General features: G+C 42.6%; 1 protein-coding gene across 3 annotated transcripts; it reads left to right on the forward strand.

Moving 5' to 3' along the window:
* The first annotated feature begins 539 nt into the window (after positions 1-539).
* LOC123771622 (mucin-4) lies at positions 540-20,801 on the forward strand. 3 transcript variants are annotated; one of them, XM_045764236.2, is made up of 5 exons: positions 540-763; positions 6,498-6,597; positions 10,135-10,179; positions 13,560-18,281; positions 19,021-20,801. In XM_045764236.2, the coding sequence occupies exons 2-5, from the start codon at positions 6,511-6,513 to the stop codon at positions 20,725-20,727; spliced, it is 6,561 nt and encodes a 2,186-aa protein (XP_045620192.2). In that variant the 5' UTR covers positions 540-763; positions 6,498-6,510; the 3' UTR covers positions 20,728-20,801. The 3 variants fall into 3 exon arrangements, with proteins under 3 accessions (XP_045620192.2, XP_045620183.2, XP_045620202.2); XM_045764227.2 differs by having other exon boundaries at positions 540-758; XM_045764246.2 differs by lacking the exon at positions 10,135-10,179 and having other exon boundaries at positions 540-758.
* Positions 20,802-24,320: the final 3,519 nt, after the last annotated feature.

Genomic DNA, 24,320 nt, shown 5'->3' on the forward strand with positions numbered 1-24,320 from the left:
TTCATTTAGCTAAGCAAGTTACAATCTTGATGAGCTAGTTACAAAATTCAGTGCACATCGTCACATCAACAATGGGCTCGACACCGGCCACAAGTTCCGCAAAACATAAGCGTAAAATAGAAAAAATAGACAAAAAAAGTTAACTAAAAGTGGAAGGGGTACAACACTTAATACTAAGAAGTAAGTTAACAAAATGAGAACATTCATGGAAAATAACAAATGAATGCAAAAAAGATGATACTTGTGGATGACAGGCATAGACTATTACAATATGGAGTCAGTTGATGTAGCAATAGTACAGTAGTTAGATACTATTAAGTTAGGATGCTGAGTTAGGTAAAATCAATATTATTCTGTATATGAGATCCTCTGATATCCCCATGTCACATGGAGTTAGGAGAAAATATGAGATTAGTGCCTAGTCTATAGAGTAAAGATTCTTAGATGAATACAAAGACTATAATTATCATTAAAAACAATTACTGTATTACCAAATACAACAGGTAGATGAGGCTGGGCGCTAAGGTTAGCGGTGGTCCTGGCGCGTCTAGCGGCCCGCAGCGGGCGCAGCAAGTGTAAACAAAAGGGCTAGTAAGGAGGAGGGCAGCTCTCAGACAGTCTTAAGCACTCTAAAACGTTCTTCATTGTCCTGTTGTTACAAGCTGATGATGTTTGGCAGCGGGGAGCAGCTGGGGGCGGCGTGAGGGTGAGCTGCCCCACCTCACCCGCCATACTCTGCTCCAGTACCACCAAGCAAAGTAAGGTCAGGTCTGGTCACACAGCTTATAGTGCCATTTCTAACCATTAACACTATATACCGTTATGACAGGCTGGATTAGGCTATGTTATATTAGGTTAGATTATGTTAAGATAAACTCTTTGGTCTCTGGCCACTTTATGAAAGTTATAAGACTAAAAAAAAAAAGAGTTATAAGACTAAAAAATGATTATTTTAGGTGTATTGCAAAATATGCGATATAGATGTAAACAGAAGTTATTCTGTAAATTGACATTGCAGATGTAATGCATGGAGTCATGTCAACCCATTTGTAAGGAAATTTTGCCAATAAAACCATGTGTTATGGTCGATGTTACATTTCTTTTTGCATCCATGCTATTGGGAACATGCCTAGTATAACATCCCTGGCTCCTGGATGTTTAGCCCCATGTCTGGAGATTAGGATTCTGAGAGTTGACCAGACCACACACTAGAAGGTGAAGGGACGACGACATTTCAGTCCGTCCTGGACCATTCTCAAGTCTATTGTGACTCAAGTTGATTCTCACAATCGACTTGAGAATGGTCCAGGACGGACCGAAACGTCGTCGTCCCTTCACCTTCTAGTGTGTGGTCTGGTCAACTTACTTTAGCCACGTTATTGTGACTCATCGCCTGCATAGGATTCTGTGGTATCAAGGGAGACAGATGTCAGGTATCCCAGTGTTTGGCAGCTCATTACTTTGAAACCCCAAAATATTTGACCATGTTGAAAACCACATCTTTATTTATTTATTTATTTATTTATGCATATACAAGAATGTACATAAGGAATGTGAGGATACAAATATGGTAATTACAGTCTTGTAAAGCCACTAGCACTTCACTAGCACATCTTCAGCCAACCCATCCTCCTGTTTAGATAGTACTTTGTGTAACTATGTGCACCATAGTACAAACATTGATGTTCTGTACTAAGAAATTATATAGTAGAATTTTGCAATATTCACTCTATAGAGTAAAAAAAATTAAGCTAAAAAGCAAACTTAAATATTCCTAGGCTTAGTATGGTACACATATGTACTATATTAGGCCTCAGATATTGTGTATTAGGCCTAGGAAGGTTAGGTTAGGTTAGTTTAGGTTGTCTGCAACATAAATACAAAACCTTTTTCAGTTTGTCCAAATTCAATAGTACAGATTTCTACTATATATATGTACTATAACCCTCATTGTGGGGAATTGACCTGTGAGATTTATATTTATTTAATTTATATAAATTTATATAGAATTTTTATATAGAATTTATATTTTAAGTTTACATTTTTCGATAGCAAATTGTATGATGGTTTAAAGTAGAGTGTATTTCTTGAAATTCCCACAAATCGATTTTCTTACACATTATGGGGGTTTATGATTTATATGTAGTTAATCAAAATTACTGACTAGCAGACATTCACTACAGTATTAGACTACATATATACTGTATATATATATATTAACTAAAATGGGGAGGCCTTGTTGACCAAACCACACACTAGAAAGTGAAGGGACAGCGACGTTTCGGTCTGTCCTGGACTATTCTCAAGTCGATTGTGAGACTCGATTGTGAGACCATTCTCACTATCGACTTGAGAATGGTCCAGGACGGACCAAAACATCGTCGTCCCTTCACTTTCTAGTGTGTGGTTTAGTCAACATATTTCAGCCATGTTATTGTGACTCCTCGTCTGCACATGGGGAGGCCTTATCTTATTGTTGTTATATCCTAGGCAAACAGTATGAACACGGATGAATAAGCCAGTCGATCCACTTTGTGGGTGTGGCTGGCCTCCAACTCCTATACTGGAGTACTATGTATCTAGTAATTTTTTTCCTCTTCAATTGTTCCTGTCAAAGGGTACTTGCAATAATAGCAGTAATCCTATATATGATAGCTATATCAGAGGAAGCACTGGTGCAGGGTATATTGAATAAAGAGATGATAATATTGCTAACCATGGGTTGGTTGCTGCCTCATTTGCTAACCGGCTCGCCCTATATGTACCTAACATCACTGGCCAGGAATGTAAAGATTAATAAACGGGTTTCGGTAATACACTTCCCTTATAGTAAATGTAGTTGCGTGTCGGTTTCATAAGCACTTTACTTCTGTAACACAGCTGTCCAAGGGAGAATTCTAGTAGCTATTTTGCTCCAGCAACTTGTTAAAAATTAACAATGGCTGACTACTGGCTTCCCTCCCACTGATGCCCTGGCTCTCTTGTCCAGATGTCAAGAAGTGGTGGAAAGGTCACATTTACTCTATTTTGGTACTAATAATTAAGTTAATTCAAGTGAGATGGTTTTATGATGTAAATAGTCCAAAGTCTACTGTATTAAGAATGTTTCCCAACAGAATTAGCTGGTGAAATTAATGGCGACGTGGCAATGATATTCCGTTTTCCACGGGAGAAAATCTCATTATCTATGAGAGGAAGATTCCACTGCCACATCTTCTGTGGGAATAAACACTCTTTTTAGGGTTAATTTGTTATTGCAAACGGCAGCAATATTATCTGCCTATTGTATTAAATATTAGTAAATGGTGTCAGGTTTTCCGACACTCGTTGTTACTATAAATGCTGTACTACCAAAACAGGAGGATGGGCCATGTTCAAAGCACATCAAAGACATGTTCTGCTATGTTCCAAGACAAGCATCTGATATCTCCATGCACATTGCCATGTATATATTATGGGAACCAGTGAGTGGATCAGAGTGGAGCCAGTATTATGGGAGCGACGAGGACAAGAAGCTGGTAGCTTGTGAAAGGTCCTCACATTTGCCCTGATAATTTTTTATAGCTGGATTTTAAAATTTAATAAAGTTTTGGTATTTACGGCTTTGGCGGGTAGGCAGTTCCATGGTTTTATAACCCTGTGTGTGAAAAAGTATCTCCTGTTTTCAGTCTTACACTGTGGCTTGTTGTGGCTGAAACCATTGCTCTTAATTTGTGTTTCATCTGATCTTTTGATAAAATTCTCTGGATCAACATCCAGACAATTTAATCTACCATATCATATCTCCCATATTAACGTATGTCAGAGTATTGCACATACTATGGTGATTTTTTGTGTATTTTCCTGTATGCAGGAAATGTAGGTTTTCTGAACCTTCAATGACTGGTGATCATCTTAGTTCAGACTTTTCACCTCCACAGTGAAGTTGCCAGGAGGTTTGGTGTCTGCTCCCTCCCCTGTATATCCTTCATTATTTTTGTTAGAGGACTCGTTTGTCTAAGCTCTGAGGGAATATAAAAGCCTCTGCGTGTAGATTCTTGAGCAGGTTTGGGCCTCAATCCTTGTCTCTCTACAGCTTTGTCGGTTGAAGGAACTAGGGCATCGTTGCTTTCTGAAGATGGCCCATGGTTGTCATTTAACCCATCCTGGGCCCTAGTCCTTAGGGCAGAGGGCCTGTTTCTCTGGTTGGTAATAAGCTTTATATCCATCCCTGTTTGAGCTCATTAATGGCTTAGATGCTCTTATTTTAAAGAAAATTTTTCTCAGTTCTATTTGGCTTCCCTGCATGCTAGACACAGTGATATTTTTTTTGTTAAGGGTGAAAAATTGCACAACTGGATTTAGTCCAGCTTTGTTTGAATTTTGATCAGGTGCAGTTTCCTGGTTGCTCTATGAGGTTGCTGTCTTTTCCTGGCCTAATATTCCATTGTTATTTCTGGAAAAGTCGCATCTTTTGTTAGTTGAAAATTTTGCAATAGAAAATTTTCCTCTGGCTTTAATGTGTTCTCTCATGGACCTTGATGCCATTAAAAGTACAGGGTTTGCACCTGCCTTGTTCTGTGAGGTGGGTTCGTACCAAAACCACGCATGGGTTCCCATTTGCCTCTAGCACTGGTTTCAGTTGACCAGAAGGCCTTGTTGCATTTGGCCATTTCTATTTTTCTGGAGAGAGGTTCATTTCCAGTTGCAGAACGAATTGGGGAAGCTGGAGAATGATGCTCCACCAGCCTTGTTGGTAGTGTGTACCCACTGAGGCCTTGACCAAGTTGTACACACAACGTAGGTCTCGTTTTTTCCAAGTGTTTTGGTCTGGCCAGAGCATTGTCTGTTGTTATCGAGGAGGGCCTTCTGTAGTGCAGGCAGCCGGGTCGGTCTTCCCCATTCCTTTTCCCTTATCTAGTTGGCGCTGTATTCACTCTGTGCGGCCAGTTTGCTTGTGGTCAGGTTATCTTGAGGCCTTTGGTGGAGTTGGTTGGTCCCACCTCCTTTAGAGGATTTGGGTTTTTTGGGGCAGGTCCCCGAGGGGTTCCTTGCTTTTGTTGAGTCATCTCAGTGCGTGTGCTTTGGGTGGGGGCGGGCGGGTCTTCCTCCCTCTTCCAAGGGTTCCCTCCTGGTTCCTTTCCTGATTTTTTTTAAACAGTTACTCGAGCTGTTGCACTGGTGCAGGAGACCGGTGTTTGTCCTTCTGGGTTCCTGTTGGGTAGGATTGGTTCTGTTGCTTTCCTAATACTTTTAGGACAGGCTTTTTGCCTTTCTCGTGATTGCTGGGTGTGGTCTCTGGAGGCCCTGCGCTGGATGCTGTGTAGCCAACTTCCTCTTCAGGTTTTCAGGGTTCACTTCTTGGCACCTTCCTGTGTCCTTGCTCGATGTCCCGAAAGCCTCGGCTGTTAGATGGGGAATTGTGGCCACCATTCACTTGTCCAGACTGGGTCATTGGCAATTTCCTTGTTGAGCGCTTAGAATGGTGTGGGATTTGCGGCTGTGTGGCAGGCGCTGCAGTGATTTTGGATTCCTCTGCACTCAGTGATCCTGCTCCTTTTGGCTTGTTCCATGTGGTTCTTTCCTCAACCAGGGAGGGAGGGGGGGGGAGTTCGGTCCATGACTCTTGGTGCTGGGTAGCTCGTTAGCTGAGTTCTTGGTGTTGCATCTCCATGCCGTTCACGTTGACGGTTTTTCAGCTGGACTGCTCGGGTTAGAGGTACATTTACTTCTTTTCCCCGGTCTGGCTGTTACTCTGAGTGCAGGCACAATTGAAGTCGTACAGAGGAAGAGTGATACTTCTGGCTCCTTGGTGGCCGGCCCAATATTGGCTTCAGGCACTGCTTGCTCGGTGTCCAATCCCGGGAATTTTTCTGTGGCCCCGCTTCTTTCAGAGGGTCAGGCTCTTTCACCTGCCTCGCTGGTTTGACTTCTTCTGCTCTACGCATATGGACTGTTGAAATATATTTATCGTCTGTTGAAACATATTTATTGCCTGTTGAAACATATTTATTGCTTGTTGAAACATATTTATTGCTTGTTGAAACATATTTATTGCCTATTGTGTGGTGATCAGGTGGTTGGGCTATAGGGGTCCCACCTGCTGTCTTATTCCCAGTGACAGTATGGGGTTCTTGGTGTATGGGGTTCTTGGTGGTTTTTTCATAATTTTTTATTTTTTTGTTGCTTTTCGGTTTCCAAGCGGGTTGTTGTGTTCTTAGTTTTTATCTTGTTTGGCTTCTCGAGTCAAATACTGTCACCACTTATTATGCAGCGTTGGCACAGTATGTTCACATGCACAATGCAGCACAGTATACAGTATTCTTGTTATGTTTCACAGTCTTAATGCAGTACAGTATGTTCTTGTTATGTTTCAGTCTTAATGCAGCACAGTATGTTCTTATGTTTCACATTCATAATGAAGCACAGTATGTTCTTGCTGTGTTTCACAGTCTTTATGTAGCACTGTATGTTCATATTAGGTTTCACAGTCATGATGCTCAGCTGTTTTCTTCCAGACATTAGTGAGTCATGGATCCACTTCTAATGGAGTGTGAGGACTCGGGCATCAAGGTGGAAGTGAAGGAGGAGCCAGAATATATATACGTTGATGAATCGGTGAGTGTTTTAAAATTGTGGTATAGTTTTCTTAATAATAATAGTAAAACTTTGAATCTAGTACTGTATTTGTATTTGCTATGATCTGAATATAAAGAAATGCTTATATTGTCCAGTGAATCCTCAAAGTCTGCACTAGTATATTGTTCCAGATACATTAAGGAATTTAAAATACAGAATTTAGAATTTTTGAATTCTTAGTTTTCTGTGAGGGCCCCCTGAGTACCTCCCCATGGTTACAGTACGGTAGCTGCCAAGCCTTTTTCGGCACCAAGCATCTGAGATCCACTTGAGCCGACTGGGAGCCAGAACAGGAAATGGCTTTGGAGGAAAGTCAAACAATTTTTAGACCTAGAAGAAAGAGCTTTCTAAAAGTGGGACAGAGGGAATGTATGGAACTGGCTGAAAAGAACCACTTGCATACCAGACTTGGATACAATTACACCATGAAACATAGCTACAACTCTGACAGGCACTTCACAATAGAGCTAAAACCATGACATTAGAACAAAGCTGCAACAACTAGTACTAGTCAGAACAAATCTGATGTGGCCTCACATAATAAACCCTTCAGAAAAATCTCCCAATCAAAATACACCAAATAGAGTATTCTCATTCATCTTTGCCAACATAAGAGGATTAAAAACAAGAGCAAAAAACAAAGTACTGTTCATAAATGGTCTCCTCACAGAGTCAAATGCAGTATTTGGAGATTTCCCAGAAACTCTGGGCACAGTATGTTGTAGTATTGGGAGCCGGTCGGCTGAGCGGACAGCACACTGGACTTGTGATCCTGTGGTCCCGGGTTCGATCCCGGGCGCCGGCGAGAAACAATGGGCAGAGTTTCTTTCACCCTATGCCCCTGTTACCTAGCAGTAAAATAGGTACCTGGGTGTTAGTCAGCTGTCACGGCCTGCTTCCTGGGGTTGGAGGCCTGGTCGATTACCGGCTCACGGGGACACTAAAGCCCCGAAATCATCTCAAGATATAACCTCAAGAAGATAACCATGCAGGGAAATTCATGGACAGCAAGATCTGGATACCAGAATATAATCTTTAAAGATGTGATTGGGGTAAATAAGTCACAATTAAGAGTAGGTTTGTATATTTGAGAGCACTTTGTATGCTTGGAGCTCCCTAACTATACAAAGGAGGTGGTAGAGATACTGGGAGTAAAAATATAGTAAATAAAGTTAGTTATTTTTCTAATATACAAACCTCGAGATGCAATTGTTGAGGAATTCACAGAACATGAGAAAACTGGACAGTTTCATACAGTACATCAAATAAAAATGAAATAGCAAACACTATTAATATGAATAAGGAATATATAGTATTGTACAGATGAAGTACAGCATTAATGGGTACAAAGGATGACTGAGTCGAGGCTAGCTGGGTCCTGTGATGCTAGTCCAGACCAACCCTGTGCTGGACACGTATCTTCACTTTCACTCACTCACCTAACGCTACCTTCCTTTTCTGACAACCACTGACACCACCAGCCTTCCATGACAACCCCTGACACTACCTGCCTTCCCCTGACACTACCTGCCTTCCCTGACACTACCTGCCTTCCCCTGACACTACCTGCCTTCCCTGACACCACTTGCCTTCCCTGACAACCACTGACACCACCTGCATTGTCTGACAAAAAATTTTCATTGTTCAACCCCTCTCCTCAGGATACAAAGGTAAGTAAAATTAAACATTGTACAATTGTTTATGTAAGGGTTTGGAGGAATAAGCAAGATCTCATACGGGATCAACTTAACACGAAGAAGGAAACCCTCCAAACCCTTACAGAGTAGGCTGAACAGCAGTTAAATAAATTGACCCAGTACAACATCCCCAACCAGCTCAAGCAAACCATCAACATTGAACTACTCAACCTAAAACAACAACACAAAACCCATGTAGAAACCATGACCCCTCTGAAAGTTGACAGCCCTAAGCAGTGAACAGTTAAAGATCCCTCATCCAAAAGATGGCTACATAAACCTCACAACTTACTATTTTACTCAGTACCAACAAGACCTCTTGAATCTTGGTCTAAACTGTCAATTCTTATCAAAACCAAAAAGCATAAAAAATGCATTAAAATCAAAATGCTTCTGGACGACATCCATAAGTTAGAAGACAACAAAAAAGTCATCACCACTGGCACACTTCAGGCTGAACTACTAATAGAGGCGGGGGGAAAAACAAGGAACATACTCGTCAACAATCTTAACCCCACAACTCAAAGAAGTAGCAAAACAATTAAAAAATCTGGAAGGTGTAACAATAAGAAAAGCCAACAAGGCAGCAGCATACGTGTTGATCCCTACTCAAGAATATATGAATAAAATTAGCGACATCCTCAGTGATGACACTAAATTTCAATGAATCACGAGGAACCCTGTGGAAGACCTTACGCAAAGTGAACAAAACTATTACTGCAATCAAAGCAAAGAGAGGTAGTGTTCATTTTGCCAAACTCCAAGGTGACTATGGTTTAGGATATGCCTATGGCAATGTAAAGCCACATAAACCAGGAAACCCACTATGCCCAATAATCAGCCAAATACCAACTACAATGATGTTGTAGGGAGGGAGCCGGTCGGCCGAGCGGACAGCACGCTGGACTTGTGATCCTGTGGTCCTGGGTTCGATCCCAGGCGCCGGCGAGAAACAATGGGCAGAGTTTCTTTCACCCTATGCCCCTGTTACCTAGCAGTAAAATAGGTACCTGGGTGTTAGTCAGCTGTCACGGGCTGCTTCCTGGGGTTGAAGGCCTGGTCGAGGACCGGGCCGCGGGGACACTAAAAAGCCCCGAAATCATCTCAAGATAACCTCAAGATGTTTTCTCTGGGGTACTCTCTCTCCTACGTTTGCCTGAATACCACTAGGACCTGGTTGTGGTTCAGTGCTTGTTTGTCTCACTACAAATTTGTCAAGAGACATATGTTTTTCCCTTCATTTTAACATTTGTCTGTAATGATGCATCACAGTGTCATTGAATAGGTTAAGGCAACGACCTACTGCAGCTTGATTTGGGTGAGTCGTTTCAGCAAAGGTTTGCAATTCTTCCCATGCTGCACACATTTTCTTAATTGTTGAGGAAGAAACATTCTGTTCTCCTGTTTCTGCTCTATGGTCATCCTTACATGGGTTTTCATATGTTGAGCCTTACCACTGACTTTCCTGGGACTCATGGTGTGATATATAATAATTACTTTAATGTTCAAAATGCAAAAAAATCACAACAAACGCGAAATTTCTTATAGGGGCGATCGTCACTAAGCGTGCAGCTGTAGTAAACTGAGGCAGGTCGGACCGCGTGACCGGGAACCACGTGCTCGGTCGACCTGAACGTGTACCAACAAATATCGGAAGTCGACGACACCATTGGATGTCGAGTCGCATTTTTCGATGAAATTTACATCGTAACTCGAAATTATCGTAAGTAGGGGCAATCGTAAATCGAGGTGCCACTGTATATATATTAAATAATAGTTGAACAATTATTTGTCTTGTAATAATGTTTTACCTTTCCAGGCATGTCGGGTAAAACTGGAAGAGAAAGATGACGAGATTACATTGGTAAGGTTTATCAGTTTAAAGCATTAAACTAATGTTGAAATATTTCAATTCAATATTATAAACTAAGTTTTAATCCTTTTGGATGTGGCACCCTCTGGAACATTTTGTTTCCATCTTGGGTGATGACTGAATTAAAAGGTGAATATATTATATAGGGTGGCATAGTACTTAGTTTAGTTTAGTTATTTAGTTTATTTAGTTTAGTATTTAGTTAAGAATAAATGGCTTTATTCTTAACTCTCAAGTAGGGATTCTGGGTTTGATTAACTGGCAGGACAGAAATGATTGGGCATGTTTATCAATAGAAAATATTGTTTAGGTATGACATACCAGGCCAGAGGTGTTACCCTAAACACAGACATCATCATGCAGTACATACAACCATAAGTATAATGGTCAACAGAAGTTTCTGGGGAAGCCCCTGGTGGCTCCCTAATGTTGCGAAGGTTCTGTTTGGTCTACCTGGGACCAAAGCTAGAACCTGGCCCCTCTCACCGATGTACAGGGAGAGAGAGTGACAGTTCACCATCACACCGAGAAAGCATCCAGAAAGTGAGCGAAGCTTTACAGATATCTGAAGGGCTCAGAGGAAATGAAGCCTTGAAAAAGCTAAAGAGATTAACTCAGACTAGCTGAAAAGTTGTTGGTACCAATCACTACCACCAGGTGGCCTGACCCCAGCCTGCAGTTGGCTCTTCAGACCAGCCAGCTTTGTTACTGATGCAATAGTGGTGACTGCTACCTGTAGTGCTTTGGCCCACCAGTTGTAGGCAAGTCCCACTGCTTCAAGTTAAGTGCTGACCATCCTTGGCTTGGTTCATCCTACGTGGGCCATTTGCTATTTATTGTTCCTTATTTAAGTGTTAGATTCATGTGTGTGTTTTCTGTCTGCTTGATGTGTGGACTTTTGTTGTGTTTCTAGCTGCATACATTCAGGGTTTTCATCTCTGAGTGCCTGCCCTTACACAGTCGAAGTTATCTTCTCTGATGGGTTTCAGAGTTTGCCCCTAAGAGGCCAGACCACTGGTGTGGAGAGCCTCACCTCGGGTCATTCATAAATCTTTGATTCCTCAGCTTGAGCACCTTGGTGTGGTTTTTTTTTTTTTGGTTGTGCTGGGGCATGCTGGGGTTCGCATGCCTGTTTATATGGCTTGCCGCAGTCACCTTTTGTAGCCTGGTTGTTTTGTCAGCTTTTGATGACTGTTCCTCCAGCAAGTGGTTGCAGTGCCTGAGGTTTCTGCTTAGCTGCCTTCAAGCCTTGGCAATCCTCTCACAGATCTCTGACACAGTCCGTTATGGATCAACCATTCAAGCCCATGCTTGCCAAGTGCGAGTTCGAAGGGTTTTCATTTTCTTTGGTACCCGATGATTGCCATTTTTCCTGCCTCCTCTGTAATGTTTGCTAGTGTTGGTGACACAACCCCAAGTCCTATGAGGTGTGTTCTCAGTGTCTCTGCTTTTACTGATTCAGCTTTGAGTTTAGAAGTTTTTCAGATGCCCAGTGCTTTGCAAGTTAAGTTTGATCCGGTTAGATGTTTGTGGCATATTGATAATCTGGATGACCCAGAGTAGGTCCCTTTGGTGTTTAGGTACCCAGAATTGTAGGTGTTAGTGACCTCCATCTAGACTAAGTCGACACCTTCTCTTCCTTCCCCTGCAGTTGTGGTTTGCCCTGGTTATAGCCCTGGAGTGTCTGAGGGGTATCAGAGTTGGATCACGGTTTACCTGAATTTTTCTTATGCCTTGTATCATGCGGCGCTGGCGGAGCCGCTTCAGCTTGCATACGGTATTGTTGTTCATCTGCGCCGTTTCGCAAGCTGTCTTGTGAGTTGTTTCACCTCCGGCCTGCTCGTGCTCCGCCTGAGCCGTCCTGGTCTTTGGACAGAGTGCTCTCTTTTCTTTCTTCTCCTTGGTTTGTTGTGGCCCCTTCGGTTCAGGATTGTTTCTCGAAGGCTCTTTTCTTGTTGGCAGTAGCCTCTGGGGGTCGGGTTGGTGAGCTTTATGCTCTCTTCCGGCGCAGGGGTTTCTGCTCTTTCGGTTGTAGCGATAGATTTGTTTATATGCAGCCGTCTCCTTCTTTTCTGGCAAAGAATGAGACTACTGCTTTCCAGAGGGGTCCTTGTGATATTGATGCTTGGTTGCTTAGGCCGGGGGTGCATCATGTTTTGTGTCCAGTTGCGGCCTTCCGCCGTTATTTGCGCGCCATGGCTTCTGTGTCCAGGTATGCCCTTTGCTACCGGTTTGCTTTGATCCGGTTTCCCTTCTTCCCTGTTCGCGGGTGCGGGTCTCCTAGGTCGTCCACAGGATTATTAAGGCTAGCCAGCCTGTGGTCTATCCCCGTGCCCATGACGTTCGCAAGTTCGCTGTTCTTGCCGCCGTCTTTGGCAACATGTCCTGGGCTGACATTCGGGCGCAGGGATTTTGGCGGTCGAACGGGGTCCTGGCTGCTTGTTATCTTGTGAATGTTCCTGGGCCTAGTCGGGCCTGTGTTGCGTTGGGTCGGTGGTTGCAGCCAGTTGTCTCGAATTCGAGTTGAGGAGTGAGCAGCGACCGCCTCCTGGGTAAGTCTCTCTAATTTTTCCTCTGAGTAATTAGCTTCGGGGAGCCAAAGGGGCTCCCCCCAGAAAACCAGCGTTGAATGTAGTGAAACGCCATTTTCTCTGTGAGACCCGGAGACTCCTGGCATCCCTCCCTCCCTCTGGTCGGTGATTTTTCACGTGTTTTGACATCCAGCCTCAGAACTGAAGGGTGGATAGCCGGCACGGGGGTCTGGGGTTCCACCCTTTCCCCCTTCCATCCCGGGGAGGGGGAAGCTGCGCAGACAGTGGCGTGGCGACATGTGACGTCATGCTTGTTTGCTCATTTCTTTTAGGGGAGTTCTATCCACTTGTTCGGCTTTTGGTAGCAAAATTTTCACTAGAATAGGGGTTTGTTTTGGGATGCTTACATTTGTGGGTGCCTGACCCGGTCGATGGCAGACATAGAATGCTTCCAACCACATGGGGGTTTCTATAAGCCATTGCTCCCCATGCCTCTCTGAGGGGGCCAGGTTCTGGCTCGTGGTCCCTGGTAGGCCCACAGAACTCCATACACATGACTGATGCCAAAGTCTGACATTAGCATATCAGCCTAGTAAGCTCTGGGGAGCCTCTGGGGAGCCTCCAGGTCTCACCCAGAAAATGGCGTTTCATTACATTCAACACTTTTTTTTTTTATTTCTTACTCGTGTATAGCAATTCTCATCAGTAGTTTACATATTAATTTATTTTTTTAAGATTTATTTTGCAATTTTTAGTCTATAAATTTATTTTGAATCATATTTTGTAGTTCTTTAGATACATTATTCACACAATAACAAATTATTTATTTGATTTTCACAGCCAAAAGAAGAAAGTGAGAAGATTGTAGCAGATATTGGCCTGTATAGCAGTCAGCCAACAAGTTTACGGATTTTATCTACACGTCGCCGAGGCCGTAGACACAAGATTCATCAGATTAGGTCTCCAGAATCAAATACTATTGGGGCAATTAGAAAGATTCTTCCTAGACCACAGATACAAGTTTCAAACTTAAATGTTACCAGTGCTCCCCTAGCCATCTCTCACTGCCAGCCCACTTCCCTAGGTCCTCCAAAACAGATGCCAGAACTAGTGCCAGAACAACAGCCATCTGGCACTCAAAGCATTTCCCTTAAAACTGCTCCGCTACCGCAAGTAACAACCAACGTTGCCAGCATAGGGCGTAAACTTTTACCCAGATCACACAATCCAACTTCTATAGTCCAAGTTCAGCAGGCAGCATCCTTACAACAACTGCATTCTGTTAATACATCCACTGCACAGCAAACTATTCCTCTTAATCAAATTCACTCTATTAGTCCAACAAATAATTGCAATATTATGCCAATTCGCCATTTGCAGTCTATGCCAAATACAAACCATGCTAATAATGTTCCACAGCTTAAAGCTGCAATATCAGGTCATAGTCAGAAAGCAATTGCTATTGCTCCTCAAAAGTCAACTGTTGCTACTGTTGTTAAGAACCCAATTTCTGTACCTGTACCACAACTGAAATTGGCTCCTGGTGTCACTTCTCGGGTTATCTCCACTCGGGTTATCTCTAGCTCTTCAGATAGTACCAAAAAGTGTGGACAAGTTCAGCAAACACAGTTGGCCAGTTCATGTCATGGACGTAAGCTTCTGCCACGCCCACAGCAGCAGCCAGCAATTAGACTACCTGGAATGGTTATCCATCCTCAACAACAATCTGTGTCCCTGCAACACCTGCAGAAAATCACCCCCGTCAGCATGCATCAGACTGTGCCGCTCCAGCAAATGCAGTCTATCCCAGCTTCTAGCCCACAGCATCCAGTGAATGTTCATCAGATGCAGAATGTTTGCTCAGTGTCTACACAACAGAATATTTCAATTCAACAGATTCAGTCTCTAAATACAGTAAATGCTCAGCAAAATGTGGCACTTCATCCTTTGCAAAATGTTCCTTCAGTTACTACACAGTCAGTGCCCCTCCAACCATTACAAGCCATACCATCCATTAGCTCTCAACACCTGCCTGTACAAAAATTTCAAACTATGCCAAGTGGAAACTTACACCAGACCATGCCTATACAACAGATACGTGCTGCACCATCACGAAATTCACAAGTTGTCCCAGTGCAACAAGTATCAACCATACCACCTGGAAATTCACAAGCTATTCCCATGCAACAAGTATCAACCATACCACCTGGAAATTCACAAGCTATTCCCATGCAACAAGTATCAACCATACCACCTGGAAATTCACAAGCTATTTCTGTACAACAAGTATCAACCATACCATCTGGAAATTCACAAGCTATTCCCATGCAACAAGTATCAACCATACCACCTGAGAATTCACAAGCTATTCCCATGCAACAAGTATCATCCATACCATCTGGAAATTCACAAGCTATCCCAGCGCAACCAGTATCAACCATACCATCTGGAAATTCACAAGCTATCCCAATGCAACAAATATCAACCATACCATCTGGAAATTCACAAGCTATCCAGCTACACCAAGAACCTGCAGTGTCTTCTGGAATACCACAACAGCAAATGCCTCTACAACACTTGCATTCTGGAAGTTCTCAGCAAAGTATCAATCTACAAAATTTACAAATCATAACAACCAGAAGTTCACCACTAACTATACCAGTGCAGCAAGTGCAACAAGTTACCTCAGGGAATGCAAACCAAATTATGCCTGTACAACAACTCCAAGCGATTCCTTCAGCAAATAACTACCAGGCTACACCCTTCCAACAAGTGCAATCCAACACTACAGCAAGCACAGAGCAAGCAATGTCTCTTCAACAGTTCCACACAATGATTCCAACCAGTCAACAGCAAACAATGCCTCTTCAGCAGATGCAGATTATCCAGTCTACTTGCCCACAACAAGGTATATCACTTCAGCAGCTGCAGTCCATGACGCCTGCTACACAATCAGTTTTTCCCCTTCAGCAGTACAGCAACAGCAACTTATCTGTGCCTCTTCAACAAATGCAGACCCTCCCACATGCCGGTAATCAACAAACTTTGCCATTGCATCAATTAAATTCGGTTAATCCTGATATTTCACAGCATTCTTTGCCTCTTCAGCAGCTCCAATCAGTGCCTCAGTCAAAGGGAGACCAGAAAGTCTCTATCCAACAGCTGCAGTCAGTGAGCCATGGTAATACACAAACCAACCTTACACTGCAACAAATGCAAACGTCTTTGCCTTCTTCTAGCTCAAATCAAGCACCTCTCCAGTATATTCAGTCTGTTACTTCAACTGCCAGCCAAGACCTGCCCATTCACCAGCAGGTACAATCCATTAATAATGATAGTAGTTCAAATATGTCTAATGGTATAGAATTTCAGTCCATTGCTTCTTCCAGTCAGGACCAAACTACACCTCATCTTCAACAGCAGATGCAGCCTCCAGCTCCAAATGAAGTGCATCATGTTGCACCAGGTAAAACTTCAGTGAAAATACCAATAAAGTCTATCAGGACCAGTACCATCTTGGGAAAAAAGAAATTGAAAAGATTATGCCAGAATTTTGCACCTCGTTCTATCAACGAGATTAGACCTATTAAAAAGGTGGGTTCTGTAACTCCATATGCTGTTGCACATAATATAAAAATTCATAAGAAAATCTTTATTCCAAGAATAAATGATAAAGTAGTTCCTCTTCTTCCTCGGCCTGCTGCTGCGCCGAGACCTGGCCGCAGAATATTGCCTCGTCCGGAAGTACCAACTACGTCTAACTGTAACACGCTTGCCATCAGATTGAAAAATGTGCAACCTGCAACATCTACAACTAACTGTAAGATCTTACCAAAACCAAATTTACCTGTGTTAGTTCCAGGGCAGAATTGTATGTCAATACCTGAACTTGAATCAACAACAGCAAGTCTTACCCACAAAACTATTCTTGTTCAACGACTGCAATCATCTTCACATCAAGCAGCTGCAACTGACATTAATAGTAAAGACATAGCTTTAACAATGTCAGAATCATCTATTAATGCTGATTGTAATTCTTTTCCCAGTGATAAAATATCTCATACTGAGGGTACTACTGATGTTACTCAGGTGTCAGGACAGTTGTTAACCTCTCCTAAACAATCACCTCCACCAAGTCCTAAAGTAGAAACTTTTTATGATGTAGAAGTTACGGATACTTTTTATGAGCCTTCATTGCCTTCGGAGACAGGATCTCCAACTCCAGATACTAATCGTGAGTTCTCCCCCGTTCTTGATCAAGAATCGATGTTGTCAAATACAGTTGGTGAACGTGTTGCATTGCCCCAAGAAGAGTCTGTAGCCACTGATGACTGTATTGAAGATACATCCCATTTACAGCTTGAGGAAGATATTCCAAGAGCCATGTCCATCTCTCGGCAAGCTACAGATCCATATAGTGCTGAATGTACTCAACAGAATTATTTTCAGTCATCTTGTATTTCAAATGATCCTAGTGTTGACACACAGGAACAGTGTGATGCCTTCCAATTTAAATCTGAAGAGTATTTGCCCTCTACAGCTGAACAAATTAAGCCTGATATTACTCATCATTCTGTGCAGACTAATCAATCCAATTGCTTTACTGTCTCTACTGCAGGTCACAACAAACCCCAAGAGCATGTTTTGCTTGATAGTGATGTTTCTTCATCTGTTCCTGAAGAGGATGGTAATATATCTGAAACTGAATCTGAATGTGTTTTGCAAGAAAGGCACAATAATTCGATACTTGCCTCAACATATACTGCTCATCTTGGAGACAAACATTCTGAAACACCTGATGTTGAACAGCATCTTGATCCACCAGACATTGCCAGTGATTCTGTTCAATTGATACAGCAAGACTGCCTCATCTCAGATGTATCAAGCGAGTTTAATCCCTCCCATTCTGGGCATTATTATTCTGCTAATTATGCATTATCTTCCTCACAACCATTGTACAGTACTGCAGCAAATGGAACTGAATCTCTTTCTACCCATTCTCAAGCTCATTCTATCCCTTGCATCATGGATAAATCACAGACTTCCTCTCAGCATGGATACCCGTTCCTTGAATCGTCTAATATTTGTGTCCCTACTCAGCCAGTGTCATATATTTTATATTTAAATACAAATACTCCAGTGACTTACACCAGTGCTGCGGAGGTCAAACCTTATCATCAAGTAGAATGTGCATCTAATAGCACCACTGGAAACACAGTGCCTAGTCATGAATTAAAGCATTCTGCTACTTGTTCAACAGAATTGTCTTACCCCACACAAGATGAATTATCTAGCACTAGAAATTTATCCCTTGTGCAGGAGCAATGCTCTTCCTTAGGCTCTGCTGATCTTTCTGTACCAGTCTCTCATCTTCAGGTTTTATCATCTTCTGATCAAAATAACTTGCCATTTCAACGTATTACTTCCGCCACATATAGTACAACATGCAGCTATAACCCAGCACCAGAAACTGGCATCAGTAGTGATAATTATTGGAGCAATGCTAGCAGTCCAAAGGTCATGGAAGAAATGAACTTCAGTCACCCTCAAAATGAAAACAATGTAAGTTAAAATTATTTGTCTTCATGATTTTATCACTTCCCTTTTTGTTTTCCCTGATCTCACATGACTCCTTTCTCCTACCTTTACTCTAATTCCTCTTTGTAGGGTGGGGGGGCTTGTTGCTCCCTGAAGCTACTAGTATCTCTGATAGTGTGTCATATTACTAGGTGCTATCTATCAGTCGCTGGGCTTACCAGGAACCACAAGCTAGAACCTGCCCCCACCCCCCTTCTCAAAGAGGTGCTGGGAGCCATGACATTTATGGTAAAATTACTATGAATTTATTCATATTTGTCACCACCAAGGAAGGCACCCAGAAACAAACCACTGCTGGTTTCAAATAAGACTGCAGCCACAAGAACTGCCGAAGAACTCCTCGAACTATGTAAACAAACAATAGAAAGTTCATAAAACTAGCACCAGCTCATTTGACCCCCTTCCCCTTCTGTTTAGTGGGAGGAAGAAAGCAGCCATGGGTCAACCAGCTGCTCCATCCTCAGTTCTATTTTGATGGTAGTGAGTGTGAGGTGCCTTCTCCGTTACTCTGCTCTTCACAAATTTTTTATCATTTGTGTACATCATTTTAGTACTTTTTTGGCAGTTCTCAAAGCTGTGGTCTCATTTGAAACCAACAATGGCTTGTTTAGTTTCGCTTACTTTCTTAGTGACTTCCTGGTGGAAGGTGTTATTAATATTAATACTTTAACAATATTAACTCAAATTTTTCACTGTTTTACAGGAAGAGGCTCGGAATGTTTCAATGAGTGACCAGCAACAGGATGCACAAGTTAGTCCAGACAAATGTAAGCCGCTGAGAAGTGAAGTATTAGAAGAGGCAGAATGTGAAGAGGATTTGTTTGATTCTCAGTGTTTACACCCTGGGAGTGATCCCAACTCTCTCTTGTGTCTTAAAAAGTATTATATCCAAAAGAGAAGAAGAGAATTGGTGAAAATAAGTAAGCTGAAAGCCATGGTGATATCACAGAAAAATACAATTCAAGCTTTATGGAAGAAATTAAGTTTTGAGAAAAAGAGAAATGCAAAGTTATATGAGGAACTTTCAGTAAGTAGAGGCATTGAAATGGGCAACTTGGATAATTTTGAAGTCTCCAAATATAATAATGGGGAAGAAAAAAGGCAAATCAAAAGTAGTAGTAAGGTTAGTGTTACTTCGTCCCTCAGTAATAAGGCGAGTTATGCAACCAAGATTGAAAGATTAAGACAAAGAACAACTGATTCTGATATTAATTTTGCGACAGCACATAGTAGTACTAGCTCCTGTGCCTCAAAAGGTGAACTTCAGTGTCTTATTCATAGATTCATGATGCGTGATGATGTGTCCCAAGGAAACAAGAAGAACCCTTTACGCTACAGACGGCATTATCTCTCGGTGCTTCATAAACGTTTCATTGCTGATTGTTGTAAACAGTGTTCATTCAATGTATTCTGTAGTTACATTCCACATACTGTATTAAAGTGCAAGGCAGAAGAATTTGATGTGTGTGTGTGCATGACTTGTCAGAACCCTGAATTAAAAATAGAGAGCATGGTGAGGAGAAGATTTTTAAGTATCACCACAGACATTGAAGAAATACTTCTAGATAAAAAGGCATTTGACTTGTTAATCATGAACTTAAAATCCTTAAAGTCACGCCATGCTTTTTTAAATTACTCGGCGTGGGCTATGACTGCCTCTATAAGCAGCCCATCTGTTCCTCAGAAAAGAACAGCTACAAAGCCCCTGGTTCAAGTTACAGCATTGTTGGAAAAAGAGTTGCATACCCTTAGGGATCACATAAAGTATATAATTCAGCAGTACGAGGATGTCTACGAAGCCAAATGTGATGCAAAATCATCACCGTACCATGCAGTTATTCAGACTGACTGGGCTCCTCTGATCATTTTGCATTCTGTTAGTGACAGTGGCATACCAGAGCCTCAGAGAGTTATTAGCCTCCAATGTGGGTATATGTGGTCAATGGCAGAATCAACTGGATTTGTGGCACTGTCTGACTCTAGAGAAAGAACATCTGCAGCAGTCTGTGCAAGTCTGAATAAGGTTCTTGCCAAATTAATAAATAATGGAGTAAAAGCCATAACATTTATTGTTGACCCACAACTGCATATTTCTGGAGTTTTTGAGTTTGCACGAAAACATGAAATTAAGGTTAAATTTATTTTTTTGGAACCAGGACATGATAGTGGAGTGGCCGTAGTAGTGGGCAACAGTATCACGCAGCTTATATGTGACACCATTAATGCTAATGGAAGTAGTGTTATTCGAACAGCAAGTGATGTTTTCAGTCTTATACGTTCTCATTCAAGTAATCTTGTGTACTTTTATACCATTGAGGAGATTTCCCAGCAAAAAGAACTGCTAAACTTGGACAAAATTTCTAAAAGCAGTAATATGCTTATAAAGCCAAAGATTTTAGTACCACATTAGTTTCAGAACTTGAAGGAAAGATATTGTTCTTTATTTTGTCCATAGTATCTTATTCAATAAAGGTGTGAAAATGTCATGCATTTTTATCCTGTCAGTTGCTAATATGCAACCATGTAAAGGCTTAATCATAGATCATTGGTGAGCCTTGGCGTGTCCTTCACATCTGATAGCATGTCACTGAAGCTTAGTTATATCATCTCGAGCTCTGTGGTCAAGTGAGAGAGATATGGGTTACTGATTTGTGGTTACAGAAATAGAGGTGTGCTCTTGGTGCTCTGTCTTTATTTTATTTATAAATTATTTAAAGTTTCCTGTGGTTTTGTACTTGTAAAAAGTAATCAATCTTTATATGCCCTTCTGGCACCTGTTTCAACTAACTACCACTCTTCTCTTCATACATCCTTCTGGAGTCTGTTTCAACCAATTATCAATCTTCATACACCCTTATGGAGTCTGTTTCAACCAACTAAAACTATCCTTGTAAAGGAATTCCATACTTTGAAACATCTTTTGCACTATTGTATCTGGGATATTTGAAATCCTTATTAAAGTACCACATAACTTTCGTAATCTTATTTTTGTATTAATTTGAACTTATGGCCTCTTGCTAACCCTATTGATAATTTCAAATAATATTGTGTCTGTTTTCTCTTGTTCTATAAATATGCATGTGGTCATTGTATCTATTTGTTTGCAACCGTGTCCTTTTCTGGTGAAGAACGAATCTGTGGGCTTCCGGAGGTGTCCTTTGGTTATTACTGATGCTTAGTTGATTAAGCCAGGTTGCAGCATTTGTTGTCTGGTGGTGGTGGTTGGTTACTACTTGTGGACTACCGTCTCAGCCTCAGTGGGCGGTCTTTGGGTTGATCCAGTCTCCTTGGTTCCCTGTTCCAAGGCTCGTGTTTCTCAGGTTGTCTAGAGTGTCATAAAGACTATTCAGTCTGTGGTGTGTCCCCGGGTCCATGATGTTCGCAAATACACTGGACTTGTGGCAGTCTTCTCTAATAAGTCATGGGCAGATATTCAGACTCGGGGGTTTTGGTGGACTAACAGGGTCTTGGGGGCCAGGTATTTAGTCAATGTCTCTGGTCCTCTTCTGTTCTATGTGGCCATGGGTCATATTTCCCGGCCACTTGTCTCTCATTTGCCTTAGTGCCTTCTACCTCTCCTCCTCCCTGGTAAGTCCCCTTTATTTTTTCTGTGGGTATTTAGCTACAAGGAACCACCAAGGGGCTACCCTAGAAACCCAGCTTTGAATGTAACGAAATGTCTCTTTCTAGTAGAGCCCTGGTGGCTCCCTGTCTCCCTCCCTCCCTTTTATCTTCATTGGTATGTGGCAATGTTATCTGCTCCTGAACTGATGTGTGGATGGATGCTGATCTGAGTGCCAGGCCACTTAGTGGCAGCATTCAGTACTTTAGGAGGTTTAAGTAATTAAACTTTTGGGAGGTTTTGGAATTACTTGGCTTCAGTGGTTTTGAGTCTTGGTAATTCAACTGTTGTATGTAAAGCTTCAATGACTTTCTGGATGCTTTCCCGGTGAAATCGCAGAATGTCATTTGCTTCCTGCACCTCGTGTGAAGGGGCCAGGTTTTGACTGGTCCCTAGTGGTCCCAATGAACTCGTGCAACAGATGTGACTGGTAGCAATCTTGGAGCAAACTTAGTGAGATAGCTACAGAGAGCCACCGTGGATCTAGCAGAAAGAGGCACCTCATTACCTGTACATTCATCTCTGGATTTTTAACTCTTTCATTCCATAGTGTTAGAAGTCCAACATTGATTATACTGTACCTCGTATTTAGCAAATCGGTAGTTAATTTGAATAACAAATTATGCACTCACATATGGCCTACCCATGTGTCGCTGAAATAGGAAATAAAGGTAAAAACGGACTTGCCGGCCGACCATGGTGACAAATGGTGCACGCAGCGTCTCTCCCATTGACATTTCAGGACCCATTGTTAGTTGGCAAGCATTCCGATCGCGTCGTTCTCCTGATCTTGGAGGGGGATCCAGGGGGTGTTTTCCTGGACAGTAAACATCATAGTAAGGCTAATAGATTGGAGGTGAAACGTCGCCAACATCCTGAGATACCCTGCGACCCTCCGCGGCCTTCGTTTCCACACCCTCCACTTACTCAAGGTAGGACAAGTTCTCCTGGCCTACAAACGTTCATCATTGCATTTGATGCTGATCCGCCCGTTGATCGGAGTGTTTTTGGAAATAGCAGGGCACAAAGCCTCCTTTTATCATGCCATTCCCAAGTTCTTTAAGATCAAAGTGCACGATATCAGACCAAATAAATGCAGGAACTTGATTGCGGTGGACCACAATCATTCCGAGGACCTGGAGCTTTCAGACGTTATTGACATCTGTGGTTACAAAGTCCATTGTAGTAAACCTCTGGGTGACCGTTTGGTATGTTATGTGGTCCGGCATGTTGTTGACATTAGTGTTTACAACATCAAGGCGCAACTGCAGGATGCTGACATTCCGATCTTCGGTGTCAGGAAGTTTCTGCATAGGACTAATGGTGAACTGTGTGATACTGGCACTACCATCCTTACTTTTCTTGACTCCTTTCCCACAGATCGGGTTTGGATTAATGGGTTCCTCTATAAATTGGAGGTGTATGTCCCCCGTCTCACTCAGTGCTTTTGTTGTAAAGGTTTTCACCATACTTCACAAGGTTGCACCAACGATGTCAAATGTGGCAAATGCTCTGGTTCCCATTATACTCGTGACTGTGTGTCTGATATGCTCTGTTGCCCCAACTGTGGTGGTGATCATGCCATCACCTTCAAGCAATGTCCTTCCTATGTAGAGGCGCTCACTAAGGCTCTCCCCGCCGTCACTCTGCCTTCCAGTCGTGCTTTGCTTCGTCCTGACTCGGTTCCTCATCACCCCCTGCTTCCCACTCTGCCACCGCCTTTGCTTGTGCCTGACCTGTCTGTCAGTGATGTTCCTCTCACCCCTGAGACCTCTTCTCTCCTGCACGCCGTACAACCGAGTCCCGATCTTGTTGACATTATTGTCACTCGTGTTGTGGATGCCCTCGAGAAGTCGCTGGTCCAACTCACTAAATTCTTTTCACAGTCTGTCCTTTCCGTTCCTGAGGCTGACCCGACGCATCCCTCCTCTGCTCCTATGGTTGACATCCAACCTACTACAGCTGCCTCTGCTATCTCCAATGCGTTTGAAATGATGCTGGACAATGCCCTGCAGAACTCATTGGCACGCCTTCCCCATGTCTCTCCCCAGGCTGCCTTGCCACAAATTTCTACCCCTGGTACTAAGAGGAAGCAATCCTCCATCGTCCCAACTTCCAAGCGCCCTGCCACCTTGCCTGACAGGCCCCATAAACCACACACTCCCATGACTTGTCCTCGTGCCTCTCCTAGGTTTTCCTCCCATTGTTCTGCTGGTTGATGCATTTGCGTCCCAGCTGTAAGGCTCCGGATTCCGTTTACGAATCCTGCTCTGTCCTAATCTCACCTGTCCCATCCTGACTTCCTCTGACCTTTCTCTGCTCGCACCTCCCTTACTTTTTCATGCCTGCTTCTCACCTGCCTCCTACACATCTTTCGCCTC

This window comes from Procambarus clarkii, chromosome 14, assembly GCF_040958095.1.
Source record: "Procambarus clarkii isolate CNS0578487 chromosome 14, FALCON_Pclarkii_2.0, whole genome shotgun sequence".
Classification (NCBI taxonomy): Eukaryota; Metazoa; Arthropoda; class Malacostraca; order Decapoda; family Cambaridae; genus Procambarus; species Procambarus clarkii.